The 22,035-nt window shown below is 37.0% G+C and overlaps 1 protein-coding gene across 9 annotated transcripts in view; it reads right to left on the bottom strand.

The window, feature by feature from the left end:
- LOC136852003 (cytospin-A-like) overlaps window positions 1-22,035 on the bottom strand; it is a 639,159-nt gene that overhangs the window by 13,236 nt on the left and 603,888 nt on the right. For all 9 annotated transcript variants that reach the window (XM_067126446.1, XM_067126444.1, XM_067126447.1 and 6 more), the window contains 8 exons: window positions 6,886-7,224; window positions 5,449-5,576; window positions 5,198-5,300; window positions 4,700-4,852; window positions 3,270-3,388; window positions 3,012-3,159; window positions 1,851-2,039; window positions 146-415 (listed from right to left, as the gene is read on the bottom strand). In XM_067126446.1, coding sequence (XP_066982547.1) covers window positions 146-415; window positions 1,851-2,039; window positions 3,012-3,159; window positions 3,270-3,388; window positions 4,700-4,852; window positions 5,198-5,300; window positions 5,449-5,576; window positions 6,886-7,224 — 1,449 coding nt within the window. The remainder of the gene's footprint in view (window positions 1-145; window positions 416-1,850; window positions 2,040-3,011; window positions 3,160-3,269; window positions 3,389-4,699; window positions 4,853-5,197; window positions 5,301-5,448; window positions 5,577-6,885; window positions 7,225-22,035) is intronic.

Genomic DNA, 22,035 nt, shown 5'->3' on the forward strand with positions numbered 1-22,035 from the left:
AGTGAATAAACTTCATTATCTTTTTTCATGTGTATTATTCAGAAGGGATAGTTCACGAATACTGGACAGCACAAATTAACGTAACCGTTTCAAGCTTGAGTGCCATAAAATAAATTTAGCAGTGAATAATGCTGAATTTACTCACCTGTTTATTAAATTGTGACCTCTCTTCACTGAAAGCACGATCTTTCTCACCAAGTTTATCCAATGTCTCGTTAAGTTTCTTTTGGGCTTCAGACAAATTGGCTTTGAGATCCCTCTTGTCTTCTAAATGATGCTGACAGGCAAGTTTCAGATCTTCAACAGTATTTCTCAACATATCCATCTCCTCCTCAAGATGGTGCCTTTCTTTTTCCAGTTGAGATGTCTTCCAGTCAGCATCTTCCCGCTGACTTTTTGCATTGTTGCGGGATACCTATAAACAATTTCATGCCATATTAATTAGGATGGGTGGATGTATGGTGTGTAAGACCAAAGCCCAGGCACTGGGGCCAACTACTGTCCTGATAAGGTGAAAATCAATTTTCATGTTCAGTAAATGGCAAGCAGCCAAAGACATGTTTTACATACATACAAGCATTCCTATTTTGTTATAAGGATAAACTACCTGTGAAATAAAGGCAGTTCTCACAAGTTTAGCATCAAGATATTCAATGCAAGCACACAATGCTGAGGATTTCACAACAGAGAAGCATTCTTAAAAATCCACAGTGGTTTAATGAACCTTCATTTCCAAATACCATTCTAATGTAGCTTTCACAAGGCCAAAGAACTCGAAATAAAAAACCGTAATCCTATATTGCTTACATTAGCATAGTTAGCAATTTACATTTAAACATCTCACAGAAGTTTTATGTAATCTTATGGTATTTTTGCAATCTACAAAATATATTTTTCAAAAACAACTCATAATTGCCTGTCCTTAAAAATGAAGACTACTATATTATACATAAATAGATTGATTTATTATCAATATAATTACTAATTTATATATATTTGCTATTTCACTAATCTGGTACTGGAAAATGTATGATAATTCTCAGTTGTATAAGACATCAGACATCTTAATTTTTACTGTTGTAAAACACATTTTTAATAAAAAATTTAGTTACATCAAAAATGTATTGCATATCCTATGCAACCCAATTTGTTAAACTTCAAATAAATCTGCTATTGAACCCTGTAATTTCCATTATTTCCAGACTCTGGAATATAAAGTTTGGAGCCTATTTTTTCAGAATAATACCATTACAAATTGTTTAAACAGTCACACCTCAGCAAATAAATTCCTAGCACAATGAGCTCACCTTTCTAAATCTGAGTTTACAAGTGTCTTTATGGATGTTTTAGCATTCCTTGGATATTACAATGTGCTATTACCAGAATTTCTGTAATGGTGTTATAATACCATGCCTGAGTAAACAGTTAAGTAAAACTGTTAGCCCTAGCCTACATACTAAATTCTGTTTAGTTACTGAACTATCACATGATATTACCAGTCTATAAAGAACATCAGCTGTGAGCAAAAACTAACGGAACTTTTGCAAGACACTTGGCTCCTTTATTTTGATAGTCAACTTGATGAAAGGATCTAGAAGCTTAATTAAAATTAAAATTTTGGGATCAACTTATAAGGTGGTATATATGGTTTCTGTACTCTATTCATATGCTATACTTCTATATAGGTAGCAACATATATTCTCAGAAATACCCGTAAGCAAACTTAAGTTATTTGTCCTCTGAACAAATATTGCACGACAACTGGATTACAGACAGCTTCAACACCAACGTAACACACAACTTTCAATGTCAAAGATTAATGATACAATAAAAGAAATTATGCTGCTTACCATTAATTCATCCTGTAATGAAGATATCTGGTCCTTTAACCTCTCGTTCTCACAGGCAATAGTGGTTATTTTCTGTTGTAATACAGAGTTTTCTTTCTCTAAAGTGTCTTTCTCCTGTTTAACTCTTTCAAGGACATCAGCTAATTCACTCTTCTCACCAGAAATTACAGCGGCTTCCAGTTCAGTTATCTGTAAAGTGACCACCAGTATTAACATGATACAAAGTCCGCTAATCCTCGTGACGCCTTCCTTAATGGCACTAATTGGCAGTTTTTATGAGATACTCAGACTGAGAATATAGTGTGAGAATATTAACATATATCTGAGTAGCTAATAAATACTTATGTCATTAAAAACTGAAGTATATTGAAGAGTAACTAGCACAAATATTTCACCTGAGTGCCATGGGCAAAACATTGTACACTATCAAAAGTTATTTGCCAAGTCCCTTCAGCCCCCAGCTCCCTATTACTTTTCACTAATTCTTTTCTTGTCTTGTCTTTTCTCACCTAGCTGTGAAACTTTGAACCTAGTTCAGCCCTCATTTTCATCATGCAATCAAGAACAATCTTCAAGTCAGCCCAATGGAAAAAAAAAAAAAAAAAAAAAAAAAAAAAACAACCTCAATTAGTATTGATAAACAACTTGAAGCTGATACAACATGATTATTTAGGAAGCAATGCTATTTCCTATCAATGGACAGATAATTTTCCTATAAAAGATAAAATATTCTGAAGGCAAAAAATTGTTCACACATGAACAGACCTCTCATTTTAAAGTACATACTTACAGACTGTACCACTTTAAGGGTGCCTTGTGTGACTCACTGTAGAGAGTACCGAAAGTCCTTAGGAGAGTCCATTTGGCTCCAACTGCATTACTTTCTGCCTTCTACTTTCATTTCTTTCCTTTGGTCTGTTCCACCCTAGTTGTCCAACAATAACTTTACAATTCCAGATTTTATCCCGTGAGTCTACAAATGACACTCAAGGTCTCGTTTAACTAGTTACATCAACTTCTGCGGTTACTGCACAAGTTTTACTTTTATATGAAATGGTTTATGGCTTATTCTTGATTCAGCGGCCCACACGAAAATTGTTGCAATTACATTTTCTCTGACGCCAAACACTGTAATTAAATAAGAAAAGAAAATCATCTCACCTTTTCTTTAGCACTGTCTAAGGCAGTTTGCAATCTGGCAATCTCAATTTCTGTAGCTTTATTTGATTCTAGAGCTTCCGCTAGCTGGTTTTCAGCAGCCTTTTTCTCATTGTTAGCTGCTTCCACCATGGACTCCAACATTTTCATTCTGTACAAGAAAACAATAACAATTTAACTAGTTATTCATATAAAGTCTGTCATGATCCCCCCCCAAAAAATTCACTACAGTGTATTAACTCAAGGGTCACTGAAACAAACCTGTCTCTGATGAGCTGAGAATCATGATGGAAACGTTCTTCTGCATCTTTGGTAGTGGCTACTTGTTGCTCTAATTCCTCATGTTTTAACTGCAAGATTTCTCTGTCCTCCTGAGCACTCTGTTAAATAATAAATTTTAAATGCTTGAAAATGTACAGTTATAAACCTGTTGATGAAATTCAACTGACAAAATATCCACAACAAAAGTTGCTGCTTAAGACCTCAGACAATTGAAACTACATTAGTTAATGGAAATCTAACATCAATATAAAACAATTATAAACTGAAAAAACATTTCCTTCAGAAATTTATTTTATTTATTTATTACTTACAATGAGGAGCATACAGAAAAACTTCTGAAACCAAATGACCATCTAATACTTTTGAGGATATTGTTGGTAACAAATAATGTACAATGAATGGATTTTATACTTAGGCTATTTGCATATCAGAAAGCCTAAAGTGTATAAAAACCTAACAATAATGTACCCCATTGTACACCACCATCAAAAATTTTGTACATGTTACATTTAAATATAATCTTCCCAACTCTCTTCAACAATCCATCATAAAGGTGAAACTCACTTTATACCTCAGTTCAACAGTCACTCTACATCTCTCTACCTTTTTTTCACTAAATTTAGTGTTATTCCCCTGTCTATTACATAAAAATAACTCCTTTCAATGTCAAAAGTTCATTTACATTAAAGATAAAACACCTAAATTTTACTGCATCCTTCTCAAATTTACAAGACTTGGTAGGCTTTCCTTGCATTTAATTGCCTTTCCTTCCCATATACTATTATAGTTATTAAAAAAATCTGGTCCATTTACTCTTCAGTTTAATCATAAAAACTTACCATACCAATCTGCTTAAGTGTCATTTCAAGTCACTGAATTTAATTTTTTAATCTATTTTGGTCACTGCACAACAGACACTGACATAGAATTAAATTGTAGACTGGTACAGAATTTAATCAAAACCAAGCCACTGCAGTGTCACAATCCTATCATAGATTAAAAAACTTCAGCATTAGCTTGAAATACATGTTGTTCAGCATGAAGTGTTTGGAATTGATTTAGTTCATCAGTAAGTATACCATAGATCCTTACAGCTAATCCTGCATTTTAGAGGAACAGTACATATCCAATTAAGTTTAATGAATTTTTAATAACCTAAGTCACCAATTTGAAATCAGGTTTGAGAACTTGAGAAAACCAAGCCCAAATGCTATTCATTCAAAAATCAAAAATTGTACAATTACTATGGTCTTTACACTAATGACTTCTGAACTTATAGAATTCTCACTCATTTTGGATATGCTAATCACTGCAAGCCTTATCCCAATTTAGGAGGAAATATAGAAAGCACTTTTCTTTTAACCAAGGCTATTCACAAACTCACTACTCAAAAGAAAAAATTGCCTCACCTTCAGAAGATCCATTAACCTTTGCGTCTTTTCGCATTGCGACAAATCTTGACTGTTTTCAGACTGCTGGATTAACATTTGTTTCAAAGTATCATTGTGACTGCGTGCTTCATTTAATTTTTCTGTCTGCTGGGTTAGACTTTCCAATATGACCTAAAATAAAAGTTCATTTATTACATGATAAAGCAGTGCTGTGCATGAAATGTAACATTATGGCTAGTAACATAAGGAAAAAACTAAGCAAAGTAAGAGCTGGGCTAGTTAAAATGTAAACATGATGGCATAGCATGCATTACTGGTATAGTTGACCATATACAAATCCATGTGAACTTTGTATAGTAACTTGATCAAAAATTAAACTTCAACATATAGGTTTTATATTGTTTATAATGAACTTATTTGTAATTTCAACAATACATCTAATAAAGACCAATCCCATTTGATTAGCAAAATTATACTGGTAACCTACATTGTATAAGCGAGTCACAAATGAAATACCTGTTTCTCCTCTTGCAGAGTCTGAACTTCAAGCTGAAATTCTGAAAGCTGTTCTCGCAAATCATCCAGTTCTTGCAAGGTTGCCTGCAACTCTTCATTTGTACTGTTCAAAGAGAATTGTTTCTTAGTTCTCTACTTTCAAAAACTGAGAGAACAAGTGGTTACAATACCATTCTAGTAGTAATAAGCTTAGGGAATAATATACTATTTTATGTGCAATGAATAGGATGTCTTAATCATGAAGCACTTACCAATAATGAGTCTCCTCCATCTGTTGAATGCGATCTTGTAAACAAGCAACGGATTCAGAGTAACTTGATGTGGATTTGTTATCCCATTCTGCCCGATCTCCACACGAAGATGGACCGTCACCACCATTCTATTGAAAGAGGGGGGGGGGGAGTCAAGACTTATAACTTGGTCCATTAAACTCATAACTGCATTACACTAAGAAAATCAATACCATATATTGAATAAAATGTAAAACAGACAAAAGTCTTAAATGGTTACGGTGGTACAATTGCCATCATCACAAAATCATCCGTGACTATTAAGCTTTCAATGAAAACTGCTCAAGTAAAAACTTCTATACTCAAAAGCACATTACATGCACAGACAAATCAGTTTCATCCAAGCCACAAATCACACAATACTATAAAAGATCATTCACTTTTGAAAATGCAGTCAAGGGAGCTATGTTTGAAATCATGATGTCATGGAAAAACAATTCTTTAAACAAACCCTCATAAAAATATAGTTGCAAACACAATAAAGTTTCCAAACCTCCTTTACAAACCCATATCTTCTATTCAATACAATGCAGTATTACTATAAAAAAAAAAAAAAAAGTTTCATGTCCATTTTACAACACACTGTACCTACATAACAAATTCAAACTCACATTAATACAGCACAAATATTATAACACCAAAGATATCTACAAAAATGTTTTAGTAAGATGACTCTAGGTACTGATTACTGGAGCCATTCATTCATTCACAGCCACTACTGTATATCATCTTACTTTGTCAAAGGCCTCCCCATAGCTCTGAAAGTTTTCTGCAGGTTCTGTGATTTGCACTTTTTTGTTTTTTTTCTTTTTCTTAATGCCACTCGAAACAAGTTCTCGAAATGTTTCCTTTGAAAGGCGCAAACTAGAATGGAAACTGTGAGACATAACTTCTTTTCAACTAAGAAACACTAAATTTACACAAGATCCTCGATAGTTTTCTAGTAAATTTATCAATTAAAATATTACAAAATTACGCTGGCATAACTATCTTTGACTATAACCGAGTTTAAATCAAAGTTTCCATCAATGAAAACACAACACATGGGAAGTTCTGTACGACCATCAGTACTATGCTCTAATCAATACATACAGTATTCTTGTGATAAGGTATCTTCTGCTACTCTATCTTATCTTTTTATCAGTCTTTAAAGTTTATAAGCCTGACAGGTAATTTCTTGCAATATAACCAAGCAATCTGCTGCCTGCACTCACTTTGAAACCAGCAATTTCTGCAAAATACTTTATGTATAATTCATTCAAGACTTAGAAGGGGATAAGTACTTATTAGACACAACTGAGAGAGAGAGAGAGAGAGAGAGAGAGAGAGAGAGAGAGAGAGAGAGAGAGAGAGAGAGAGAGAGAGAGAGCAACATCTGTAGACTGACTATAGTAGTACCTGCGACACTGTGGAGACTATACTCTGTAATAACTCCTTTTCTTGGTCAGAGAGGGGAGAAGAGTCCAAGTTGACTCCAAGCATAAGTAGCCGATCTTTAAGGTGTTTGTTTTCAGCAGAGAGCTTCTGCACTGTAGAAGTAAGATGACATGAATTATCAAGCACTGTGCTGCTGACACTTTCTGACTGCGAGACTTGCGTTGTAGCATTTGACAGAGAGGAGGCTGTAGTATTGCCTGACTGAGTTGTGGATGAAGAGCCTCCACTCTTAGCACCACAGGAAGAGGGTTTAGTAGTATTCTCATCATCACTGTAATGTCCTCGTTCTCTTAACGCCTCCTGTAAAAGAGAAAGATGCCGGTAATTTCAGTTTCTTAATACACTATGTAAGTCCGTACAAATTCCTAAAACCGCCAACAACTACAATACATTTTTATGAAAAAATACTCGGCACAACCAAGGACCATTGCACACACAGCATGAAAGAAAAATTATCAGGAATTAATACTTGGTATATTAAAGATATTTTCAAACAACTATCTAGTGTGCTGTTTTGTTAAACTGAGAGCCTGTCTCTTCAAAAAGTGATTATGTTGTCACAACTCTGACAAAAAAAAAAAAAAAAAAAAACGACATTGATACTAATTCATCAATATATCTATGCACTGACCTGACAAAATTAATAAATTACCAAGCCAAAAGACACAAATATCAAAATACAGTAGTACATTTCTACTCCATGAAGAATACAACCTCCATCAATTTAACTTTGTTTCCAAGTACCCTGGGGCTCGGAAAGGAGGCATTTCTGGCTTTCAGCATGCAAATGTCAAGCAGTCACGAACACCAACCAATCATAAAATGGCTGGGGTTAACAAAGCATACAAAATCCATGCGGAAAATCTGCAGTCTACAGAGTTCAGTTCCAACCTATTTGGTCACGTTTCCCTATTCCATTTAGTAGATTTAGTTATCCTTTAAAAACCAGTCGTTCCCATGTTGTTTTATGCCTTTATGTTTAATTGTTTTTTGTGCTTGGGATACCTAAATGACAGGGTGATGCTTTTCAAAAAGATATTTCACGTTATATTACTCAACTAGTAATCTGTCATTCGGATAACTGCCTTCATTCCCGAAAGTCCTCAAGCTTTCTTCATACACTACTAGATTACAATGAGACCGAGTTTTTCCCAAGGTTCTTTAGTATACAAGGGCTTCATTACAACCCCTCTACCAACCTCTGCATGACAAACCCGGATAAAACTCCTTTCCAGTTATCAGTAGTTAAAAAAACGGAGACACTGATCGACTTTTACAGAGCCTCTGTGACCATACAAATTACCATCGGTGTGTTTTAGCAATGCAAAAGAGATACTACTTTCTAATAGAATATACACCCGACAATGAAATTTTATTGCAGTAAACATAAAAAGTACATTCATGCTTTCCCGTGTGCAATATATCGGGCTGCACATTTTATCAGCCAATTACCTAATACATACCAAAAATGAAGATGGCATGGCAACAACAGGAAGAAGTCTTAGATTCGTCCGACAAGAAACCAACTGTGAACAGGTAAGGTACCCATGTCCAACATAGATGCCTTTTCACAACATTTTTCGGTAATTTAACGAACACCATCCATTCCCTATAGACCCGGAGGCTTTTGCTCTCGGAGAAATAAAAATAAACGGGCCAAATGATGACACATGGAAAGCCTACCCACGAGGCCAGTGAACTTTTGACCGTCAGAAAAAGATGGCGGAGCCTCTTCTAAGGAGAGACTCCTCCCGTTCACAAGAGAAACCCTGGTATCCCTCCCAGAGAGCCCTTGCATCAACGCTGCTACTGCTCGCTTCTGTCTGGCGAGTCTTTATAACAATATACACATGACAATTCTTTTCTTACTTTCAAGGAAAATGTGGACCGATTGTGAAACCTGCAACCCTTCCGAAACCAACGCGAAATGAGGAATCCTATCTTTCCGAATTTCGGTTTTCTAACAAGCATCGAATTTTCGGGTGCTTTTGCGTCTTGTATTGCTGAAAGTTAAAATTAGAAATACTGTCAAAATAACAAAAACAAAACAGCGACAACAACATAATTATAATCCTATAACTCTACTACCTGAATGTACACATTGATCGTCTGCTATTGTTTAACTGGAAAAACTTGAGTTACCTAACAAACATTGTGTTCTCAAAACCAACTTTTGATTTTTCATATCACAAAAAAAAAAAAAAAAAAAAATTCATCATGAGCATACCCTACAGATTTCGCTTCAAAAGTACAAGTTTCTGAATTTTGCTGAAGACTAACGAAATTTTGTAAAATTGCATGTTTTTAACAGTTGCAAAAGTAAACGAATTGGTCACTTTACACAGAAAAGAATGAGAAAAATGTCATTTTATGGCATCTCTGAAAACTCATTATTCCCTATCTTTCTAATTTCGCAATGATTAGACGGTGGCACCAAGATCATACAAGACAGTATTAGTACATTTACTTGCCTCGTCTTCGTTTTTTTACACACACACACACACACACACACACACACACACACACACACACACACATATATATATATATATATATATATATATATATATATATATATATATATATATATATATATATATATATATATATAAAATCAAGAACCGTATATATATATATATATATATATATATATATATATATATATATATATATATATATATATATATATATATATATATATATATATATATAATAAGCTCCACGTGCTTGCTCAACCGGTTAGTGTTCCAGTCTCTGACTCTGTCAAATCTAAGATGTTCCCTTCAAAACAATCCAGCCGGTGTAAGCACCTCGGGCAGATAGGCAGCAAACAACACATCCTTATCTCACTCAATGCATGTCATATTATAGGAAGCGTTTATCACATTATAGTAAGTGTTTGCTTAAATATGAAACTATCGAAACGATATAATAAAAAGACGTTTCACTACAAGACTGATATAACTAAACAACGACATACAATTTACCGTTCTAGTGACTTCCATTACCTAATATCAGCAGTTTAAAAAACCGGTTATTACGCGGCTTAAGTATCCTTCCTTCCTCGAATGTCTCCATCGCGCTCCCAGGGTCTGTTAATAGGGTTAAGCCTTCAATATCTTTACTCAGTACACACACAGTATGAAACAAAACCTAAAGCAGCCATTAGAAAAACATTCCCGATATTCACCTCATCCATACCTAAGACTATAAATATTAAAATGCACTCGGGCAAGAAGCCCTTTCGAGTCATTCTTCTTCTGTTAGTGAACTGCGTAGCTTTTCTTACTCTCAACAAGCAAACTAAAACTGCACTATAAACTTAGTACCTACTGTACACACTGTATGGTTTCTTATGTACAGAAAAGCCACACTAGTCAGAGGCTTACAAAAGCCTACCTATTGCAATGAACCTACCAAATGATGAATTTATCGTTCTCAACCCTAACAGTCCCGAATACTTTCATAATTCCAATTTCTTTCCCCTTAAACTATTTACACATTTTTGAGCAACACGCAGTTTACAGACTGCGTTTGAATTATTGTTTGTTTTCAATGAAACGGGAGTCTTTGTGCTATAATCGCAAGGGTGGAAAATAAATATTTTTCCTTCAACTGCGAATTCGTTTTACGGAAACTCGTGAGGGGACGACTGCATTGTCAACTCCAGAATGCGAATCGAATTCGTTGTGTGCTTGTTGGTTGCAGTCTCAGTACGCAAAAAAGCAGCAGTCTCCCAAAGAAACATCTCTCTGTCTGATACTCTTTTATGGACTTCCAAATTGCCAACGTAATTCGTCAAGTGCTTTTATTTATTTGTTTATTTACTCATTCATTTTTATACTTGTGAGTACATTTTAGATGGACTTGAAAAATAATAATACACGAAAAATGCAAAACAATAAAGACCTGAATAACCTCGCCCGCACAACACAAACTAAATCCGTATAAACCTGTGTAAACTCATGGTCGGACTCATCTATCACTTTCTAGACAAGATATCATCCCTCGTGATGTGCCATATAACGCAATACCCTGATATTAAGGGAATTACGGCTCCCATTTGCATACAGAATAGCTGCAAGGGCATTACTACCGCAATTGACCTAATAGCCGTGGGGAAGTGGCCCTTTGTCCAACTACCAGACTGATTCACGAGGAACTCTGGCAATTATTAAGACCACATGTGCACACATATGAGGTTAGGTAAACAAGCAAAGTTATTTTTAAACTAAAGCTAACCACTTGGGAGTAAAAATGATCTTTAAAGAAAACTGTACATAGCTGTGAGAAATATCTGGAGAAGGGTATCATTGGCCATCTTAATTAAGATCGGTAACATCGTGTCTGCTGAAATTCTGCGAGCATATCGTTGCATGAGCGCCATTTACCGCTATATAAAAAAATATCAGCTTTTAATTCGATTATTTATACACGTAAACAAACTACAGTGCTCATACGCCGTCAAAAATTTAAGGCCAGAGGGTCGAGACAGCAGCCCCAATTCTAGGAACGTTATGTATCTTTCTAAAAACTCTGAGGCGTACTTGAATAGACAAAAGAAGTGAAAAGGGCTGGACGATGACATCAAATGTTGAACAATACGTTAAATTCAACGTTAACTGACTACGCCGTATAGGGAGAGGTGACGGTAGCATCAGTTTGGCTTGACTAAAACGGTGGAGGAAGCCTGACCGGGGGCAACACGGTCTCCACCTGACAGCGCTCACTGTTGATGTTGACAGGGTAATGACAGCGCCCTTGCCATTCTCTCAAACTGATCCGTGGGGCATCATCCATAAAAACCCTAAAACCCATCTTCCAGCTTAACAGACATTTAATTCCAATATTAAGACATGTAAAGGTTAGTTCATTTGGCTGAAGGTTAGTTGTTTCCCGTTGGGGACTGTCTGAGTGAAGTGAAGTGATAAAATGTTCATTAATGCATTAGGCAACTCCATACTTCAAGTAGCAATAATCGGATCAAGTTTTCTTTTCAAATTGAGCAATACCTAAACTTTACTTGGTATTATTTACGTTTCCGAAAGATACATGAATGTCTTAATGCAAGTAAGAATTTTAAAGGTGCCTTAGTTATGAAACTTGCTTGTAAGAGCACAGCCATCCCTAGAAACGGATCCCGCAAAACGCTTCAGTAGCATGAGATCAGCGAAGCTTCAAAATAGCGAACCACTTCTTTCAACTTTCATGAGGTGGCAAAAATTGCAAAGCACAATAACGGTGTGGCAACAGCTTCCAAAGCTACCAAGTGAACGATTTAAATCTTATCACAACAAGATTTAGTTCATACGACCTTGGCTATACAATTTATTAGAACTGTACTGTTATGTCAAACGAGAGAGAGAGAGAGAGAGAGAGAGAGAGAGAGAGAGAGAGAGAGAGAGAATGATCACAAGCTCCTTGCAAACCGGTAAAGCAGGTCAGGTATTAGTTATGCAACACAACTGAAACTTGAAGCTCCTTTGTTATTTGAACATCGTTCTGTCTGTATATTGCCAAAGGAACGTGTTGCTCTTCATAGTCTTACGCAACCCACTTCACAGACCATTTGTTTGTTCGACGGACACGCTAAAGCGGAAGGCAGACATCTTACACAGGAGATTTTAAATGTGGTCCGAGGGAACCACGTCATGCATAGTTCACTTCGAAAGAGGGGCATCTCTCAGCTGTCGGGAAGGCTGAGCAACAATTACCATTTTGAATACAGCAATCTATTAGTCATGCATGCACGAACGAAAACATTATTCCCGATAAATAAAACACGCCAGTAATTACAATAAAAACGTTTTAAGTTACCCACCCACGGTCTACAACTTGAAATCCACTAGCACATTTTAATGTTAAATATTTTTCACACACACGCATTAAAATAAGCAAAAAGTGACTTGACCAAGGATCTTTTCGAGTCATAAACCTTTCAACAATCATCTCCGAAACGATAAATATTCTATTTTGTAATCTTTGTCCCGAAGATGACAAACACTAGCATCTTAGGTAATACCAGCAACAGCGTTGATTTTATGGGCCTTCTCCAACCTTCACACTCAACACGAATAACAATTTTACGAGCAGACAACAAAAAAGTGACCAATCAAAATCGTATACTTGTTCTAGACAGGCAACCAAAGCTTCAAGAGAAGCCAAAACAACCCAATCAGTCTTATGAGTTCAATGGTGCCTGGTTTTCAACCCAGTAACCTACTTGTTCTTTTGACAAATAAACTGAAGCACACAGCGTAGACATTCATGAACTAACACCTACATCAACGAACCAACTGATACCAAGAATTTCTGTGTGCACATGTGAGGATGGAGAGGATTTATTTTGCCCAAAATTGATAAATTTGGTATAAGATTTATTCCTGAATACATTAAGCTATCTTTAATAAAATATCCCTGCTCTAACATCTAGGAAATAACCGCATAAGTGAAACCACTACAAAATAATTTGACTCATTTAGGGTTTAATTCTATAAGCATACCCAAAAGATGCCAACGGCCCCCTTCTATTTCCAAACAGATGAGATAAATTGTAGTACGCAATATGCTCGAGTCTAACATGAAAAAGGAATCACCCCCACTTTATCCTTACTCGCCCCTACACTTCGAGTATAAATAACAAAATAAAAAAATATATCTAAGAACGCACTATCATTTTACTACTACAGTACTAACTGAAAACCTTGAAAGCTAGAAACTCTACAATAAATAACATCAGTGACAAGGAAGAATGACCGCATCAACTTTACCAATACTTCAAAAACATTATATACCAAAGACGGTTTTCACAGACAGGTGGGTGGATCTCCGCGACGACTGCGTATTAGAGCGTCCTTGGTCGGAAGGCGAGCTACATAGCTTGAGGAGGAGGAGGAGGAGGAGGAGGAGGAGGAGGAGGAGGAGGAGGAGGAGGAGGAGGAGGAGGAGGAGGCTACTAACGCACGGCGCCGGCCACGCGAAGTAGCTCTCAGTACCAGAGTACATAAAAAGTCAGATATTATGGGCTGCTATTTCCTACTAGCGTAAACGCAATTTGGACTCAATTAGGTTATGCTACTATTGGCATACGGAACAAACAGCCGAAAGAAAATACTAAGGGCTGTATTTAACACACTATTATACCTGAAAAGCATGGCCAAAATTCACAGTCAAAATCCATTAATGGACTTCTCAATGTCGTGACCAGCACACAGGAAATCTTCATCCCGCGTTTCTGATCTCCCAACAGTAAAATCCCAAGACCTGCAATTAAGACCAAAGCGTCATTTCTATCTCTTACATAAAAGAAGGTCAATCGTCGCTCCACCGCACAGCCCTTCTGGTCATCAATGAAGTATCTAACGGGGCTTTAACGGCACTTGTGGAACTGCATGCAGGTGTAAATGATGTGGCAATAAACTGAAGGTCTTTTCAACTCCCAAACCCACCTACCCACTGATGAAACGCCTTGAAGTCGAGAACCTGCCCATCTACATGATCAAGAATGGGGGTGTTCCACATCCTCGGGAACTGTACTTGAAGGACCGTCAACATTTTACACTAAGGTAAATAAAATAGTAACAGGGAACGAGATAATAAGCACTTATTAGAAAACACTGAAATTGTGTTAGTTCTAGGAATTTCAACGAGCACAAAGTAGTAGGCTAACTTCAAAACATAGTTAAAATATCTAAAAAGAAAAAAGAAAATAAAAATTTAAACACGCTACAAACCTAACCAATCTACAGCATATCCTTTTCTTGAAAACAAACGGTCATAAAAAAACATGATATCATTAGTCACTCACAAACCACAAGCAAGAATTCTACTCTTTAAAATTTTTTAAACAGTGAGCACATCACAGAGTAATAGAACATTCGTTTGTCAAGAAGACAGTATGGAATACCCCTGTGCACTGATGACCTGCACACTAAAACCAGTATTCCCCTTTCCCGAAGAGAGTGCTTCATACGATGTTTTAAATGTTACGGCAAAGCCACGACGAAGAACCTCTAAGTCCACACATTACCCAGGGTTAAAGGAAAATGAAAATGGAGGAGTTACTGAACGAAACAAGTGAGACATAGGCCTAAATAGAACAGCTAGTCCGGCTTTGTAGGATGGTGAAGCAATATTGATTTTCCACTAAAGCAAAGAATTTAAACAATTGAAAAACGTGCTATCTTGCATTCGGCGCTGTTGGGAATGACTGACAGGACCCAGAACAAAAAAGTAGTGCTTCGTGAGGAGTGAGGATATATATATACAGTGTTATCTTTAAGGTGCTTAAAAATGTGTTGTAACTTTTGTCATTTCTTGATACAAAACACATTAGGCATCGGTACCTTCAGTTTTGCCAGGCCACTCTTGCCCCAAAAAAAAAAAAAAAAAAAAAAAAAAAAAAAAAAAACTTATGACATGTAATCAAAATCAGTATATTTCGAAGCCAAACTGAGCACTTCACCTCGCTTTAGAGAAGCCCCGATAAAACAAGTCAGAAGAAGATTATTCAGTAGATTTATCCGAGAATCATAGAAAAATGGCAAAGTATTAGTTTAAAAACTGAAAACAATAAAGACGTGAATTCTTTCAGTGAATAAGTGGGGAAAGAAAAAATACAAAAGCTGCTACGAAAGTTACAAATATTTTAAAAAGACGTTAATGATTACATAAATAGCAGTCACTGATATTTAATAATAGAGAGAGAGAGAGAGAGAGAGAGAGAGAGAGAGAGAGAGAGAGAGAGAGAGAGAGAGAGAGAGAGGAAGGAAGGGTTACATAACCTCAAGAAATCAAAGATGATCCGGCTAAAAATGACTTCGGAGAAACCTCCTCTTATATTAATGTTCTCCGTTTCACATCGTTATCATCTATCACGGCAATCCGGTTGCGACTTGGAGTGCAAGACATCTGACGTTTCAGTTTTCAAGGCAATACCGGGAGATCAAGTTACCCACAAGAGAAAATCGTTTCTCTGGTTCTTTCCTTTTTCTTAAGGCAGGCTACGACGGGCGCTTCCTCGCCTGAAGCAGCATGGAAATTTCACTTCAAAAATGGACAGCTCACAATAAATAACGGCATTTCAAAAAATATTTAGCAATCAAAATCCATTTAATATAACGCACATAAACCACTTGGATGTTTCAGAACTTGTCAATACGGGAGAGAGAGAGAGAGAGAGAGAGAGAGAGAGAGAGAGAGAGAGAGAGAGAGAGAGAGAGAGAGAGAACGGTGAAACATACCTTTGCAATTCTGCTCCAGGTGTTAACTACCTCACTTGAATAAACGACTAATGCCTTTAAATAACTGAGTGTACATACAGGTGTAAAACTGACATTCACACGTAAATCGCAATGGATGAAGAAATGCAGGGGCATGTTAAGTTCAGAAAATATGACTTCAGCCTCTTTAATGCATAACACAATTCAGTAGCCCATTTTAATACTAAAGTTTTATTCGGTTGGGACAAACTTGTGCCATTATTCAAACCTTACAGAAGTTGGATACCAGCTTACTAGGGTACTGCACAGTAAAAAGTGTGCACTTTTTTATACTGTGGAATGATAAAGCCTGCACGTGTTCCGGTTTGTTTATAAAATCAGCCGACTATGCCGTTAGAATGGAGCATGGCATGTCAAGCTATCAGACGTAATATTCACAGCCTTCCCAACAAAGGGCCAGAAATGTGAGAAAAATATTATCAGCAGGTTATTACATGGGTTGGCAACCAGGCCATGTGCAAGCTCTCTTCAACAGTAGAGTGTCTGCCGCACTATTCCACTGTCATGATTCCCGCCTACCCTCCCCCCCCTCCCCTTTTAAAGCAATATTCATCTTCCCTCACTTGGCCAGGAAACTGGTTTTCTCTCCTCAATCAAACACGAAAACTCTAGATTATACAACAGGATGAAGGATGTCACTGACGCACATTTTTCCGGGCTTTTCGGAACTAACCGAAAGACAGTCTGCTTGATTAGCAAGCTTACGCAAAATTAAAATATCTGCATGAAACGAGTCTGAAACTAAAAACAAAGTTAAGTGAAAAATAATTTTCCATATAGGAGGTAGACAAACGTGAAAGCATTCTTATCATCAGAAAGGGCAGCATCCCCTAAGTGGGTACTGTCAAGCAAGGAAACTCGAATTAATACGGATTATATGGCACAGCCCTGAGTTTTACGATCTCAACATTGAAAATTTGAAATTTCACTAAATATCGTCAACACATATATAAAAACACAGGTCTCCTTGAAAAAATATAACACATTGACAAAAGTTCCTCCTAATGTTAACTAATAGGGGTTCTTCAAGGAGAGATAAATTCAATTTACTTAAGATATCCTTGAGAAGTGTGTTATTCATCGTTTTGACGACTCGCTCGACAGGAAACATGACGTTACAAATTATGCCATAAACTCAACTAGTAACCATTGCTCATGAATATTATTCAGATGTCTACCAGCTAATTGGGAATGTTGGAATCTAATTAATTTTGTCATTTAAGGAATCCAACGAACAATGACGTGTATATGAAAAAGACAGTAATTTTGACATTTTACTTCCAAAACTTTTTTTTTTCACCAGCTTAACTTGCCACACTGTCTGAAAACAAGTTGAATCCAAAACGGTGCTTATTATATTTTACAACTGTGTATAAAGATATCAATATCCTACGCCATTTTAACTCATTCTAACCTAACCAGATCTACAACTGGGAATAAACCAGTATATTGCAGAACATTCTTTGACTAAAACCGTAGGAATAATTGAGGTAAAAACACTAGGCCAGCTTCCGAAATGCTTCCAAGTGCGATATATGAAGACGCCAAGACCATTGTGCCGTCAGCCGCACTCCCTTCAAAGGATCCAGTCACCGGAAGCAACACCGCTGCGTTGTTTCTTTTTCACAAAACTCGACGAGAAGGACAAAGTCGTGAAATGTTCACCCGCTCCATACGGATCCTTTAATAACATTACTGTTAAAGTTAAATCCCCGAGATGTAAATGATGGACATTACAGAAGAAAAATCTTTATTTTTCCTCGACGTACAGAAGCAGTTCAAGAAGGCTCAGTATTTCATTAACTTCGACAACTGTAGAAGACTGAAAATTAATAGATCACGATCCATTTGCAAATACATCAGGGACATACGACTTGTCAAACAGGAAAACTGATGCCATCTAACAAGGCCCCAGCCACAGATAACACACGCCATCAAGATTATTCTTCCCTCTCTCTCTCTCTCTCTCTCTCTCCCCCTTCCTGACCATTCGTAACCAAGACGCCGGGAGCACTTGAACGTTGCAACCACCCTGATTCGACCTTCTCGTCTCAAAAACGAGCGGCCGACCTTGAGACTTCTCTGTTTGCGTGAAGGGCTCCCTCCCCATAAAGGATAACAGCAATGTCTGTCGTCATACGATTTCGTCGTTTATTTTCTTGAGCCTTCGCTTTCAACGCTCTATTTCCACTGGGAATTCCATTAATACTGTATAACTGAGTATGTACACAAGAATCATGCTCTATAAACACACGCTATCATAAGAAGAAGCTGCGGTTTCAAGTACTTATTCTTCAAACCTCTCCACTGAACAGCCGTTCTTCTTTGAACATAAAAAAACTACGAATATCCATATTTTTTAGGATTCCATTTCCTTGCGGACCTCTACAATCGCACTTTACAACTACAAACCCTACAAGGCATGCTTTGGGGGGTTTGTATAATGTTATTCCAAAATTTTACGTATTCATTTCTAGGTAGGCTAATTTCAACATATTTGCTACCGCCTTTGTTTCTGGAACTAGCCACATTCTGTCGAAATAAACCGTCACACTGCCCAGGTCCGGGGTCCTCCATTTCCTTCAAAGTTAAAAATGTGGAAGTTCTCCTGGGAGTGTCATGGACGTTAATGGTCCTCCTTAGTTTAGACATAGTAATGCTACTTTAGAGAGCGTCATGAATCATTGTCTAACCTATTCTGACATTTCTAAACTATTGGTTATATTATGTGTGGTTGATTTGTTGACAAGTTTGTTTGTTTCGCTTGCATTCTTACTGTCTTTTGTTAAGTTTTCTCTTCAAGATTAAGACAATGTTTATTCTGTTTCTGTTCCATATGAATGTGTTGAGCCTGAATAAAATTACACCGTTATATTACACTCAACAGAGACTACACTGTGTGCAATTATAAATATGGTAGAAATTATAGCAAATGGAAAATGTGGCATCCTGGTAATGCTTGACCTAAGTGCAGCATTTGACACTGTTGACCACAATCTACTGCATGAAGGCATGGGAGCAGTAGGCATCGAAGATGACGTACACAAATGGTACAAAAGCTCCTAAGAAAATAAGTTATGTCAAATGTGAAATCAGAAAAGAAGGGCCTAACAAAAGAAGTGCCCCAAGGCAGTTTTCTCGGTCCGCTGCTATTTGGCATTTACGCAATTGAATTATCTAGAATTCTAAATAAGCACAAGGTTAAGTATAAACTGTATGCTTGATGCTCAGTTCTATTTTCCTGTCGCAAAGGGAGAAAACACCGTTCGTAAAACTGATGCAGTGATGAAAGATATCAAAAAATGGATGTCGGCGAAGAAATTGAAACTTAATGAAGACAAAACTGAGTGTATGCTATTTGGATCTGACAGTGCACTACGAAAAGAATAACTACTGGTTCGTCAACAACAAATATTGTAGCAGCAGTGAGGAACATAGGAGTAAATATTTATTGGTAATAAATTGTCGATGAAGAACCATATATTGCATATTACAAAAACCTGTAACTATATTAGAAAACTTGCATTTATTAGACATTACCTACGAAGATACTCTGAAAACAGCAATTTGCAACCAAATACTTTCGAGGCTTGACTACTGCAACGTCATATACTACGGTCTCCCTAACTACCCACTACGAAAATTGCAAGGAGCACAGAATAGAGCCGCCAGGTTAATAAAAGGACTACGTTCCCGTGTTAGAATAACCCCAGCACTTACTCAGCTACATTGGCTCCCAGTAAAAGCTAAATAGAATATAAAATACTACTTACAGTCTTTAAAGCACTAAAATATGATGAACCAACATATCTGAGAAACTGCTTAAGCGTCTTTAGACCCGAAATGAATACTGTAATCAGACATGCAAGTGAAGCATATAGTCTATTTGAACCTAGAACAAATTGTCAGTCAGGCGAGACAGCATTTGTACACTGCGCACCAAGATTATACAACAAAATACCGCCTGCTGTGAAGAGCATAAAAGAAGGATGCAAATTTAAAAAGAAACTAAAGACTCTCCTATTCTGCAGGAGCTACAATACTGACGAGAAAACACTGAAAGACAATTATAAAATATAAGCAGCACCTTATTTTGAAAACGTACAAGGGCCCGCCAGGGAGGGAATTATCCCTGTGGAGGACTGTACACAATACCAAACAAAGTGAAGGGTAGTTTATTTCTTAGAAGTACTTCATATATTATTACTCCACATACACGACATCAAGAGAGACTGTCTCGTTTCATTTTCAAACCGAAGAGCAGAGGCAACTCATCTTAACATGAAGCGAAGATGAAACCGCAATATCTCCTAAAGCGCTTCACATGAATCTCGTTTGAACTGCATGAGTGACACTACCATTACTGAGCTTTTAATTTCCCAGCAACATTGTGAAGCCTTACATGACATGAGACTAACTCCAAGACATCCAGTTCAATGTGGTAGCAATTACAGGCTAGTAAAGCAAAAGTGTGATCGTTAAATCCCCTATCGGCATTTTATAAACAGTACTAAATGACTGAGAATTCAGGAATAAACCACATGTTACCATTCAAGCATTTTAATGCGAGCTTTTTCGAGTTCATCTGTGTTGCGGATTTAGCGAACATCACTAACTTACACTGTACAGTATATAAGTATGAAAGCAGATAACACAATTCAACATTAAATGACCTAAAAAACTCTTGTTCAAGGCTTACAATCATCAAAGTGTAATGTGCTGATTTATCAAGTGGGCTTATTTCAATCTCACTGAGTTTTACAATACAAAGAAACAAAATACAAATATCCAACTGTAATGTTTTTTCGCCAAGATCATTCCCTTTCATATACTCTCTCTCGATACTTAAAAGAACGCCATGGACTTTACAATAAATGAATATTCTTCCAGGGTTAACTATAAAGTATGCACAAATTACTATGCACTGACCTATAAACTTGAAATAACATTTTGTAAGCCCTCGTTAAATCAAACAAGGTATTGTACTTAAGTTATCAGTTGCCTTGAAGAAGCGATAAAACATTAAAATATTGGTAAAATCCAATCATCACAGAGTAATCATTAAATGATTGTCACTACATAAAACCTTCAAATAACACATGATAACGATATAAATAGAATTTCGATACGGCAGAATACAAACATGAAGCATAAGACCTTCGTCTCTTTTCTAGTATGTGTGATGTAGTGCAGCTGTAGGGCCGCAGGCCTACCGCCTGCTTCCAACTCTATGCGCAACTATCCATTTCCAGATTTCTGACATGAAAGTTCACTGTAAACAGGGCTGCTTTTCTCTACTGCGACTGCCTTCAACCACCCGAGTATAAAACCCTATCGCTAGTAATCCTTTTTGTAAAGTCTGCTCCCAAAATCTTACAAAAAATGCAGAGATGATGCAACGATTGAGAGGGACGCAGAGAACAAACAAATTATATAAAACACAATTAAGAGGAAGGCTAAATGACAGCATGGCCACAGACAGCTGATAGGGCCAACATCAGTTCGGGAAAAGGAAACTACAGTGATACCAAATGCTGGGACGAGTTCATTAATTGATACCATGTTGGGGGAAGAATTAATGCAGGTGTGCCAAATTCGGGGAGGATTAATCAGTGACACCGGGTTTTGGCAGGAATTAATGCAACAATACCAGACTGGGGCGGGATTAATTCAAAGTGTACCGGGAACCAGGGAGGGGTTAATGAAGGGATTAACTGATGGGTACCCCTGTCTGGTTATTGGAGGAGGGGGGGGGGGGGATGGGAGATCCCGGCTGAGGGTTGGGAGGAATGGGAACGAAGAGGGCAAAGGAGTCTTAGGCGACGACCGC

This window comes from Macrobrachium rosenbergii, chromosome 24 (genome assembly GCF_040412425.1).
Source record: "Macrobrachium rosenbergii isolate ZJJX-2024 chromosome 24, ASM4041242v1, whole genome shotgun sequence".
Lineage (NCBI taxonomy): Eukaryota > Metazoa > Arthropoda > Malacostraca > Decapoda > Palaemonidae > Macrobrachium > Macrobrachium rosenbergii.